Here is a 13,272-nt window from a genome sequence, read left to right on the forward strand (position 1 = left end):
AACAATAAAATTTATCTTACTATCTAATTTTATGTTAAAGACAGAGTTTATCTCAAATTAGAGGAAAATGAAAAGTATCTGAAAATATAGCTTTGATAGAATAAGTTTGGAAACAGTATCTATTTGTTAGTTACAACTTTTTTTCTGTGTGTTTTTATCAGATAGTTTTTAGGGCTTTAAATTAGCCACTGAAACATATTCTTCATGATAATTCTAATTGTTAACATTTTTCCAGGTGACCAAAAACTTTTTAACAACTTAGAATATTTTTCTTTATAAAAAGGTTAAATAAGCATATATGCACATGTGTATATTTGCATAGAAAGCTTTATAAAGACTCTATGAGATACTACTAATAGTAGTTTCCTTGAGTTTGGGATTATCAGGTGCAGAGGGAGGGATAAATTTAACTTTTTCACTTTATATCTCAATTTACATGAGCATGTATTATTTTAATAAGTTAAAGAACTAAATAAAAGGAATATTTTTCTAAAATATATATGCATAATCTTCATAGTTAATAGCTGTAAGCTTTCTTCCCTTTGAGGTCTATTTGCCAAATCACAGTATACACATACATTAATATTTGTTCTGTATACAAGTCCAGTCAAAGATACGTAAATGACCTTGAGATTGTAATGCAATCTGTTAACTGAACTGCAAGGGCAGGTGTGACTGAAACATAATGCAATGCACATGTCTAATAATCCAAAAAGTTCAAAAAGGAAAGAAGGGTTAACAGGTATTTTTGTATGTGCAAATTTAGACATGGAGTAATTTTATGTTCCTATACATTTTTCTGTTTCTATATATTTAACATTTGATTATTAAAACATCAAATTACGTCTCCTAGCACATTATGAAACCCTACTAGTAAAGCTTTTTACATTTTCAAAATGTAGCAGGTGTCCAGAGTAATTTATTTTTTCCAAGTAAACTATTTATATTAAAAAGTGAAGCCTGATTCTAGATATTAGCCTCAATGTAAGACAAAATCTCTTGAAAATTCCTGAAAGATTGCTCTTTTAAAAATATTCTTAATATAGATATTCTGTGTTTCACAATGTTGTAATTTATAAATTCCATGGTCACAACAGCTCATTTTACTCTATAACCTTGGGCAACTTATTTAATCTTACTAAGCTTCAGTTTTCTCGTCTTTAAAATGGGGATAGTAAAGGACCTTGTTCATAAGGTTATTATGAGGATTAAATATGATAATACACGTAATATGCTTAATGTCATTTGTGGTAAATAAAAAGCTCTTAATAAATATTAGCTATTATTTTGCTTACATTTCACCATTCTTTTAATCATTTTAGCATTTCCCAACATAAACTCTAGGTTTTGAAATATACTCCTTTAAAACACTTAGTAGAGCATTTTCTTCCCAGTTGTTATATTACTAGTTTAATTTTAACTCCTAGAACAAATAGTCTCATCTTTTCTGCCATGTAATGCAAAATCAACTGTGAAATACATTTATCTCAATTCCTGCATTTAATATGTATCATCAGTTAGCTAACATTTATCTACCTCATTATTGCTAAATATCACTAAGAATAGCAATATCAACAACAAATACATGTTTGAAATAGTCATGCCTTAACATTAAGTTCTGAATTGGTTGCATATGATCAGAAAAAGGGTTTCAACAATTAAATTTATGAAGGATTGATTTTCCACAGAATGAAAGTAAACTCATATTCTCACTTTCTGATGTATAGTTGTAGATTTTAAAATAGTTAATTTAAAAAGTGTAATATTTAAGGAAAATAATTGGGTTGATACAGTAGTAGTAGCTTAGGTAAATAAAACATGTACCACCTTAAGTATGAAATCTGAGGATAGAACTTGTGAATTAGACTAAAATTAGTTGAGCTGATTTCAACAAAAAGTTATTTAAATGAAACATACATTTTTATAGAGTTTCTTTTAAACTCCTGCTCTTTATATTCTGAAAGTACACTATGAAGTCAGCTGTACAGTACCTTGATCAGGTTGTGTCCCACGGTGTAGACAGCTGCTAAATTTCCCTTCTCTCCAGGAGCATGGATACCAGTCCCATACCCATGCCAAGCGACTAGATATGGGTTGTGAATTGTAATCCAATATTTGACACGGTCCCCAAACCTCTGGAAACAGTATGTCGCATAGTCATTGAAGAAATCTATTATGGTTTCATTTTTCCAGCCCCCATATTTTTCCTGGAGCACCAAAGGCAAATCCCAATGGTATAAAGTAACTATAGGTTCAATGTTTCTAAGTACCAGAGCATTGAGAAGAGTATCATAATACTGGAGACCTTTTGCGTTGACAGCTGATACTATTCCACCCGGGAAAAGCCTTGGCCAGGAAATTGAAAACTGATAGAAAGAAACGCCTATAAAATCCAGGGCTGATAAGTCCTTTTCCAGAAAAATGTAACTGTCACTGGAACTATTCATGCTGTTGACATTTTTAAGATGTGTATGGATGAAGTGATCCCATATAGAAGGTCCTTTTCCATCTGCCTTCCAATTTCCTTCCACTTGAAATGCTCCAGTCCCAACGCCCCAGAAAAAGTTTTTAGGAAAAGTGTCATAGAGAAACAGCTGACTTTCATTTACCAGACTGAAATTAGGATTTTTAGACCATATAGTTCTTCCGTCTCCAGAGAATCCAGTAACAGCTCGTAGGAGAATAAACGCTGACAGGATGACAGATCTTTGCAGTCCCCCGCTGGACATTGTTTTCCTATAGCGTATGTTTCTTTCATCGGTGCTGAAGAAAATCCATTCATTCCCTGGAGATCATGCCGCACAGCCTGGCTTCATTTGCCACTAACTGCTCGACTGTCTTATCAACGCTTCAGTAAAAAAGCTTGTGATTGTAAAGCTCTGTCAATGATTAGCTTGAACTGTGAGACTTAGGATGGGTCAGGGAGAGCAACGTAATTTGAGGGAGGTGGCTCTATTGCACTCACCAGCATGTTGCCTTCTCTCTTATTACTGGAAAAATTATATGGAAATGCATCAGTGACAAATAGTTCAAATGTGTAACTTATATATAAACAAGGAAGAAAATGCCATAGTTTCTTTGTCGCCTTTCATAGTGTTGCAAATCTTTTCTGGATGTTTTGGACATTATTGAGTAAAGTGTATACCTTTTCTATTTTTGTAGGCTTTGAGTGGTAATTTTATGTTTCACATTTCAGAAAAAAACAATTTTATGGACAAATAAATAGCATTCCTAGAATTAGAAAACATAAGATATTATACTTCCATGAAAATTATAACACATTTAAGAGTAATCTTATTAACTACTGTTTATTTTAAGAAAATTTTTAAAATGTATTTATAAATTAAAAAATGAAGGAAGAAATATACAGCACTTTCTGGGTGGAAACACTGAATAATTTCCAACTTAATTTATACATTTAATGTACTTTTAACCAAAGTCTTCTGATCTCAAATTTTAGTTCAACAAAATTATTGTGGAAATTCACTTAAAGAATAAATACACAATAATTACCAAAAAAAAAAACAAAACTGAAAAATAGTGATGCTATGTACTACCTTCAGATATGAAAACATAAAGAAAAATTTAAAGAGCACTGTCTGGAATAATAATACATAGAAATAAGTATTGTACAGAACCTCTAGCCTCCAAATGACTTGGGTTATTTGGTCATTAGTTAAAATTTTAAAAATTTGAAGTATCACATACTAGTGAGAGGCAGAGTGGTTAATGGTTTGGCCTCTGCAGTTAGACTGCCTGAGTTTAACAGTTGTGTGGCTGAGGACAAGTTCTTTCAGCTTTCTGCACCTCAGTTTCTTTTCATGTACGATATGGCATAATAACATATCAACTGCCTGAATTATTGTGAGATAATACATGTAAAGCACTTTGAATAGACACTGACCCATAGTAAGTGCTCAGTGAACATCACTCTTATTTCTATGTGAAAAGTGATGATTATTCAGAAAGTGGTGCTAGGATTTAGCACAGGAGACACTAAGTTCTGGCTCCTGCCTACATGTTTAGCTTCATTTCTCATCCATTAACCACACACAACCCCCTTCCCTGCAGCTGGAACAGCCTTTAATGAGCTGTGCACAAGTCCATTGCCCCCACCCCTGTGCCTTGGTCTGCGTGCTCTCTGCATAGATGTACTCTCCCCGCTTCAGTTAGCTCTGGTCTACCTGTTCTTCAAAACTTCAGCACCTCTTCTGGAGAGCCTTTCTCACTCCCCCGTTGGATTTTATTTTTTTTAATTATTTTGTTTAAAAAAATTATTTTGTTTATTAATTTAATTTTGGCTGTGCTGGGTCTTTGCTGTTGCTCGGGCTTTTCTCTAGTGGTAGCGAGCAGGGACTACTCTCTAGTTGCAGCTCACGGACTTCTCACTGCAGTAGCTTCTTTTGGTGTGGAGCATAGGCTCTCCGGTGCACGGGCTTCAGTAGTTGTGGCTCTCAGGCTCCAGAGCACAGGCTCATGGTTGTGACGCACAGGCTTATTTGCTCTGCGGCATGTGGGATCTTCCCAGATCAGGGATTGAATCTGTACCCATCTGCTTTGGCAGGTGGACTCTTCACCGCCTGATTTTTATTTATTTTTAAATTTAGATTTTTAGAAGTTGTTAGTTTATCGGCCCTCTCCTGAAAAAAATCTTTAGTCACTGCAGATAAAGTCACTCCATCTGCAGAATCTACTCCACCTGTTGTCCAGTCTCCAGCTTGCTTTTTGCCAGTGTCACCATTGGCCTTACAGTCCCCTGACTTGATTCTGTGCCTGCATTCCTTTGGCTGTTTTCTTGAGGTATGCTTCTTTTCATACAGGCCACATCTTGCAAGTCTGTGTCTGGGTTCATTTGGGGGGATATAATCTAAGGAACTGTAAATCAGCTGTCTTGTCACCACAAAATGGGTTCTTAATCCAAATACCAAGATGACATCTGGTATGATTTTGTACGTTTTAGCTAGTTTTTCCTGACTTTCTGTCTTAGGCGCTGCTGTGTCCCCAGGGTGAAGGACATCAGTGACAATTTGTTTCTACTGAGGCAGTGGTTTGGTCATGAACTTCCTGGTCCAGATGGTTACAGTGACATTCATGATGGCGGTTGATCCTCAGGCAGGTCAGGAGGAAAAATAGCCAGTCTGATTTGATTTAAATGGATATTCTCTGTGTTCCCATGGCAGCCCATGTTTTCACTGTTATGACACTTAACATACACTACATTTATCTGTATCTTTTGTTTGACTGTAATCTTTCTCTTTTAAAAACAAGGGCCATTACTGTTTGGTTTCTTATTGGATATCTGGGGCCTAAACTTGTGTTGAATGAAGGAATGTAGCAATGATATACTATGCATTCCTCTATCACTGCATTTATCATATAATCCCAGAACTGTTTGTCTCTCTTACTAGACCGTAAGAATATCTCTTATTTAAATTTTTATCCTCACTTATCAGAGTAAATGCTTAATCATTGTCTGTTAAATGAATGGAGTTGATGCAATTAGTTCCCTCTTTTAAAATTAAAATTTCCTAGGTCTCTTGAGACAAAATTGACATATAGGGCTTCCCGTATGGTGCAGTGGTAAAGAATCCACCTGCCAATGCAAGAGATGCAGGAGATGCAAGTTTGATCCCTGGATGGGGAAGATATCCCCTGGAGTAGGAAATGGCAACCCACTCCAGTATTCTTGCCTAGGAAATTCCATGGACAGAGGAGCCTGGTGGGATACAATTCAAAGGGTTGCAAAGAGTCAGATATGACTGAGCAACTGAGCACATACGCACACAATTGATATATAACATTGTTTTAGTTTAAGGTGTACAAATAATGATTTGATATATGTATATATTATGAAATGATTAATAAAATGATAATTTTAATGTAATAATTTCGAACCTCATAAATATATTTATTTCAAAAATATACAGCCACAGAAATTTAAGATGGTAAATTTTATGTTATGTGTATTCTACCACAATAAAAAATATATATACATAGGAAATTTCCTGGCAGTCCAGTGGTTAGGACTCTGCACTTTCATTGCTGAGGGCTCAGGTTCAATCCTTGGTCACAGAACTAAGATCTCATAAGCCACATGGTGCCACAGAAATCTAGAAGGAAACAGAAGTAAAAATGAAATTATATAAATATATGGTTTATAGGATTATATATATATTTGAGCATGCATAATTTATAATTAAAATATTTGAAAAAATTAGAAATTGAAAAGCTAATAACAAACTTGAAAAATGAGCAAATCTAGAAAGCTAATGGCCAACTTTTTATTATATAAGTATTTCATTCCAAATCAATAAGAAAAATACTCTAAATCAAATAAATGCGTAAACTACATGAGTAAAAAATATACAAGAGAGGAAATTGTAACTGTGTACCTAATGAAAAAATTTAAATGACTGGTAATTAAAAGCACTTACAAAAATTACTATACAGGATTTTCTTTTATAAAATTATCAAAAATATACATAAGTAATAAAAATCAACGTTAATGAGGTTGTAAGACATTGCTGATTAGAATATAAATTTGCACAATAATCATGGAAAGCAATTTTTAATATATCATGAATCTTAGATTTTATCCTATCTTTTAATCTAGTGATCTCTGAAGTATATTTGTAAGTGCAAATATTTTTATAGCAGCATTATTTATGACAGAGGGAAATTAGAAATAATTTAAAGATTCATTCATAGGGGAATAATTACCTAAAGCATGAAATGTCCATTTGATGAAATGTTGTGGCATCATTAACATTTTCAAAGAATATGTAGTAACATTAAAATATTGAAAATAGAAAAAACTAACTGAAAAAAATCCAGACAATCAATTGAATAATCAGTATGATTATAATGATGTAATAAAAACTATAACCAATACTTAGAATTATAAGAAAATACCCACATTTTTGGCTTCCCCAGTTCATTGGTAATCAATCTGCCTGCAGTGCAGGAGACATGGGTTTGATCTTTGGATCAGAAAGATCTACTGGAGAAGGAAATGGCAACCACTCTGGTATTCTTGCTGGGAAATCCCATGGACAGAGAAATGTGGTGGGCTGCAGTCCACGGGGTCACAAGAGTCAGACATGACTTAGCAACTAAACAACAATAACAACAACAACCCATATTTTTTTACCATATTGCATTCGGTAATATATCATATCATATCATACCATTTCTTAGTATTTCCCCAAATGAATTAAAAGCTTATGTCCACACAAAAACATGCACATAAATGTTTATAGAAGCTTTGTCCATAACTACCCAAAATTGAAAGCAATGTCATTCAATAGGTGAATGGGTAAACAAAGCTGTGGTAAATGGAATATTATTCAGTGATAAGAAATGAGCTTCAAGCCAGGAAAATAGAGGAGCCTTAAATGCACATTACTAAGTGAAAGGAATGAATCTGAAATGGCTACATACTGTATGATTCAAACTAAATGATAAGCTGTAAAAAGATTATTGGTTGCCAGGTACTGGGGAGAGGAAGGCATGAATAGGTGGATTGCAGGGGATTTTTAGGGCAGTGAAATAAATATTCTGTAGGCTCCTGTAATGTTGAGCCCACTAATCAAAACCTATAGAATGTACAACATAAAAAGTGAATCTTTTAGTTAGTAATAATATATCAATATTAGATTATCAATTATAATAAATATACCACACTAATTCAAGATGTTAAATATGGGAAAAATGTGAGGGAAGGGAGTGAAGGAATTTATGGAAGCTTTGTAACTATAATTGCTCAAAAATAAATATTAATTAAAAAATAGTTTGTTGACAAAGACTAGGTTTTGAAATGTATACTGAGCATTTTTTACATTAATTTATTAAATTAACTATAGTTGATTTACAATATTGTGTTAGTTTTAGGTATACAGCTTCAGATTCTTTTCATTACAGATTATTAGAATATATTGAATATAGTTTCCTGTGCTAAAATGTAAATCTTTGTTGTTATCTATTTTATATATAATGGTATACTGTGGTATGTATCCCACCCCTTTTCCCTTTGGTAACCATAGATTTGTTTTCTATGTCTCTGAGTCTGTTTCTGTTTTGTAAATAAGCTCATTGTGTCATATTTTAGATTCTATAAATAAGTGATAGCATATGGTATTTGTTTTTCTGACTTACTTCACTTAGCATGATAATCTCTAGATCCTCCTGTGTTCCTCCAAATGGTAATATTTCATTCCTTTTTATGGCTGAGTAATATTCCACTATATTACTCATTCAGTTCAGTTTGGTTGCTCAGTCATGCCAACTCTTTGTAACCCCATTGACTGCAGCACGTCAGGCTTCCCTGTCCATCACCAACTCCCGGAGCTTGCTCAATGTCCATTGAATCAGTGATGCCATCCAACCATCTCATCCTCTATCATCCCCTTCTACTGCCTTCAATCTTTCCCAGCATCAGGGTCTTTTCCAATGAGTCAGTTCTTCACATCAGGTGGCCAAAATATTGGAGCTTCAGCATCAGTCCTTCCAATGAATATTCAGGACTGATCTCCTTTAGGATGGACTGGTTGGATCTCCTTGCAGTCCAAGGGACTCTCAAGAGTCTTCTCCAACACCACAATTCAAAAGCATCAGTTCTTTGGTGCTCAGCTTTCTTTATGGTCCAACTCTCACATCCATACATGACAACTGGAAAAAAAAACATAACTTTGACTAGACGGACCTTTGTTGGCAAAGTAATGTCTCTGCTTTTTAATATGCTATCTAGGTTGGTCATAGCTTTTCTTCCAAGGAGCAAGTGTCTTTTAATGTCATGGCTGCAGTCACAATATGACGTGATTTTGGAGCCCAAGAAAATAAAGTCTTTCACTGTTTCCATTTTTTCCCCATCTATTTGCCATGAAGTGATGGGACTGGATGCCATGATCTTTGTTTTTTGAATGTTGAGTTTTAAGCCAGCTTTTTCCACTCTCCTCTTTCACTTTTATATTACATATATATATATATATATATATATATACCCCACATCTTCTTTATCTATTTATCCATTTATCTGTTGATGGGCACTTAGGTTGCTTCTATGTCTTGGCATTTTTTTTAAAGAATAAAAGAGAAAAATAGATGAAGAAATTTTATGATGACAGTGACTCAATACTGAGACAAAAATTTCCAAATATTTACAAAAATAGATTATGAATTTATGAAGTATTTTTCATGGCTTAGTGAATCAAGACTAGGAGCTTCTTTGTTTTTGTAAACAACTATCAAATATTTTTTGAATATTTTACTCATAAAAGGATCCATCTTAAGTCCTAGAAGAGGACTATATACATCCCTGCCCTCAAAGACTTTACAGTTTAGTCAAGGAAAAAAAGAATAAAAACATAAAATGTCTAAGAATTTAGATAGTGTCTGCCAAGTACCAAGTGAGTGGGGCAGATATATACACTCTAGGAATTCTACATTCAAAGCACCACTTCATAATGCTTTGTACAAATGACAGAATTTTATAGATGAATGGGTCTTTAGGGATCATCGGGGTCAACCCTTTATTTTACAGATGAGGGCTTTGAGACCAAGATATTAGAAGCCAGAATTCATCATTTAATCATTCATCTATTCATTCAACAAATCTTTATTGAGTAACTCCTATGGTCAAGCACTTTGCTGGAGGTTGGAATTTAAAACTGAAGATGTCACAGTATTCACTGATTCGATTCACAGATTCAAATCTTATAGAAACACATTTGTGCTCACTCAGTTGTGTCTGACTCTTTGCGGTCCCATGGACTATAGACTGACAGGCTCCTCTGTCCATGGAATTTTACAGGCAAGAATACTTGAGTGGTGTGCCATTTCCTACTCCAAGGGATCATCCCGACCCAGGGATCGAACCCACATGTCTTGCATCTTCTGCATTGGCAGGTGGCTTCTTCACCACTAACGCCACCTGGGAAGCATAGAAGCACATAGGAGTCATACATAATCCAGCATTGTGAGTCTGTCTGTGTGTGTGTGTGTGTGTGTGTGTGTGTGTGTACATGTGTATGTACATAAGTGGAAGGCTGAGTGGAGATGCCTGAAAACTCTTATTTTTTTCTTAAAAAATGAAGAATGAATGACAAGATTTAGCCAGAAGGAGGAGGGGAGGAGGGAGAAAACCTATCCCATGTAGATGGAGTAGCGTATTTAAAGTCTCAGGAATGGAAACGTTTGGGAAGTCATTCAGGACACCTGGGTCCTAAGAGTTAGAGGGAAATGGCAAGAAATGATTTGCAGAGATTGGCAGGGACTAGGTAATGAAGAAGTTCATGACCCATGTTGCTGGAATTTTGGCTTTACCTTGAAAGAAATAGGCAGCCATTGAAAATATTTTAAGCAAGTATGTAAGGTAGGGTAATACTGTATAAACAGACCCAGAAATACAAAGTTAAGGCCCACACAGAAGGTCATCTGCCACACATTTGTCTGAAGAAGGAGTTCCAAGTGGTCCGGTGGCTCTCCTTTACAGTGATTCAGAGATCCAGACTGCTTATGTGTGTGGTCAGTTGCCCCTAAGGCCTCACAGGGGCCTCACCCACTGCACTCAGTTGGTGAGAGTGGAAACCTTACAAGCTTTGGCCTGGAAGTGATGTACATAGTTTCTAATACATTCCAGTGGAGAAAACTAGTCCTGTGGCCACTTCTAGAGGCAAGGTGAACTGGGTAATATTCTCTGGTGCTCTTGCGTGCTCCGTCACGTCCGACTCTTTATTACCCCATGGACTATAGCCCGCCAGGCTCTTCTGTCCATGGAATTTTCCAGACAAGAATACTGGAGTGGGTTGCCATTTCCTACTGCAGGGGATCTTCCCAACCCAGAACCAAACCTGTGTCTCTTGCATCTCCAGCATTGGCAGGCAGATTCTATACCTCTGCACCACTTCTGTCCCTACTCTCTTCTCTACTCTCTACTCAATGCTGTGGATGGGAGAGCACACGTTTTGGTATTTAGCCAGCATCCTCTGCCACAGGGAGGGCCCTGATCAGATCTTCACTCTAGGAGAATCACTCTGGCAGGGAGTGGGTAATACTGGAGGCAGGGAGATTGGTTAAAAGGCTCTTCTGGTAATCTGAAAAATGATCTGGCTTGAACAAAACGTAGTACGTAGCAGGGTAAGATGGAGAGAAAGAGACAAGTTAAAGAACTAGTTAGAAGATAATACCAACAGGCTTTGATAATCAATTGGATGTTGAGACGGAGTTTAGAAGAGAAAGGAACCAGCGGTGACCCCGGTTTCTGACCTGGGCAACTGGGTGAAACTGAGAACACAGGACTTTGAAAAGAAGATGGCGTTCTTAACATTTTGAGTTTGAGGTATGAGATATCTGGTGTGCAGTTAGCTATTTGAGACTAAAGTTTGAGGAAAGATCTTTTTCTGAAAGTATAAATGTGGGCCCTATCAGTGTGTAAACAGTAGTTGAAACTTTAGAAATAAATGGAGATGCATCACACAAGAAGTGAAAAAGTAGTTTTTCTCAAATCTTTAAAAACATTTTTATTGTGATAAAATATACATGGAATTTACCATCTAACTGTTTTTAGGTGTACAGTTCAGTGGCATTAAGTACATTCATATTGTGTGCCACCATCACCATCCATCTCCAGAAGTCTTTCATCTCCCCAAACTGAAACTCTGTATGCATTAAACAATGACTCCTCATTTCCCCCTTTCCTCAGCCTCTAGCAATCACCAATCTACTTTCTGCATCTATATGAATTTAACTTCTCCAGGTACTTCATATATATAAAATCATACAGTACTTGTTCTTTTGCATTTGGCTTATTTCACTTAGCATTATGTTTTCATAATGGTTCATCCATTTGTAGCATGTGTCGGAACTTAATTCCCTTCTGAAAGTGAAAGTGAAAGTTGCTCAGTTGTGTCCAACTCTTTGCGACCCCATGGGCTGTCCATGAAATTCTCCAGGCCAGAATACTGGAATGGGTAGCCTTTCCCCTTTCCCATTCTCCAGGGGATCTTCCCAATCCAGGGATTCAACCCAGGTCTCCCACATTGCAGGCAGATTCTTTACCAGCTGAGCCACAAGGGAAGCCCAAGAACACTGGAGTGGCTAGCCTACCCCTTCTCCAGGGGATCTTCCCAACCCAGGAATTGAACAGGGTCTCCCGCATTGCAGGCAGATTCTTTACCTGAGCTAGGTAAAGGAATTGAGCTATCAGGGAAGCCCTAATTCCCTTCTGAGGTTGAATAGCATTCCACTGCATGGCTATATCACATTTTATCCATTCATTCATAGATGAACATTGGGTTGTTTCTACCTTTTGGCTGTTGTAAATAATGCCTTATTCCCCTGGTGGTCCAGGGGCTAAGACTCTGGGCTCCCAATGCTGGGGGCCTGGGTTCAATCCCTGGTCGGGGGACTGAATCCCACATGCCACAACAAAGAATTTGCATGCTGCAGCCAAAAAGATCCCGTGTGCTGCAACTAAGACCCAGCAAGCTAAATAAATAAATATTTAAAATAAATAAATAAATTTATTAGAGTCCCTGCTTTCAATTCTTTGGAGTATACACCCAAAAGTAGAACTGCTGGATCACATGGGCTTCTATGTTAAATTTTTTGAGGGATTTCCATACTGTTTGCCACAGCCTCAATTTTTGCTGCACATCAAACTCACCTCTTGAGTTTTAAAAAATACATATGCTCAGTCTCCATCCCCTGGAGACTGATTCAGTATATCTGAATAGACACCTGACTTCTATTTCTTTTTAGAATTCATATTAGGATACTAGAAACAAATTAATAATGTTGGTTTTAAAAGAGTAAGAATAAAAGAATATGGAGCAAAAAGTTGAAGTCCTCACTGTTAACATTTGGAGTGTATCCTTATACACACACACACACACACACACACACACACACACACACACACACACACACACACACACACACACACACACACACACACACACACACACACACACACACACACACACACACACACACACACACACACACACACACACACACACACACACACACACACAGAGCCTGGCAGGCTACAGTCCAAAGGGTCACAAAGAGTCGGACACAACTGAAGTAACTTAGCATGCACGCACGCTAATTATATATAAAGCATTAAATCCCTTGACTGATATATATGTTGCAAATACTTTCTCCCAACAATTTCTCCCTTAACTCTTTTAAAACACAGCTTTATTGAGATATAATCCCCATACCATGCAATCATCCACTAAAAATACACAATTCAATAGTTTTTAGTGTATT

The 13,272-nt window shown here is 36.3% G+C and overlaps 1 protein-coding gene across 1 annotated transcript in view; it reads right to left on the reverse strand.

Moving 5' to 3' along the window:
• Window positions 1–2,816, reverse strand: part of KLB (klotho beta) — a 34,007-nt gene extending 31,191 nt beyond the window's left edge. The window contains 1 exon segment of the mRNA XM_081592451.1: window positions 1,992–2,816. Coding sequence (XP_081448577.1) covers window positions 1,992–2,816 — 825 coding nt within the window.
• Window positions 2,817–13,272: the final 10,456 nt, after the last annotated feature.

The sequence above is a fragment of the Giraffa tippelskirchi genome, chromosome 1, assembly GCF_054371585.1.
Source record: "Giraffa tippelskirchi isolate mGirTip1 chromosome 1, T2T-mGirTip1v1.2.pri, whole genome shotgun sequence".
NCBI lineage: Eukaryota > Metazoa > Chordata > Mammalia > Artiodactyla > Giraffidae > Giraffa > Giraffa tippelskirchi.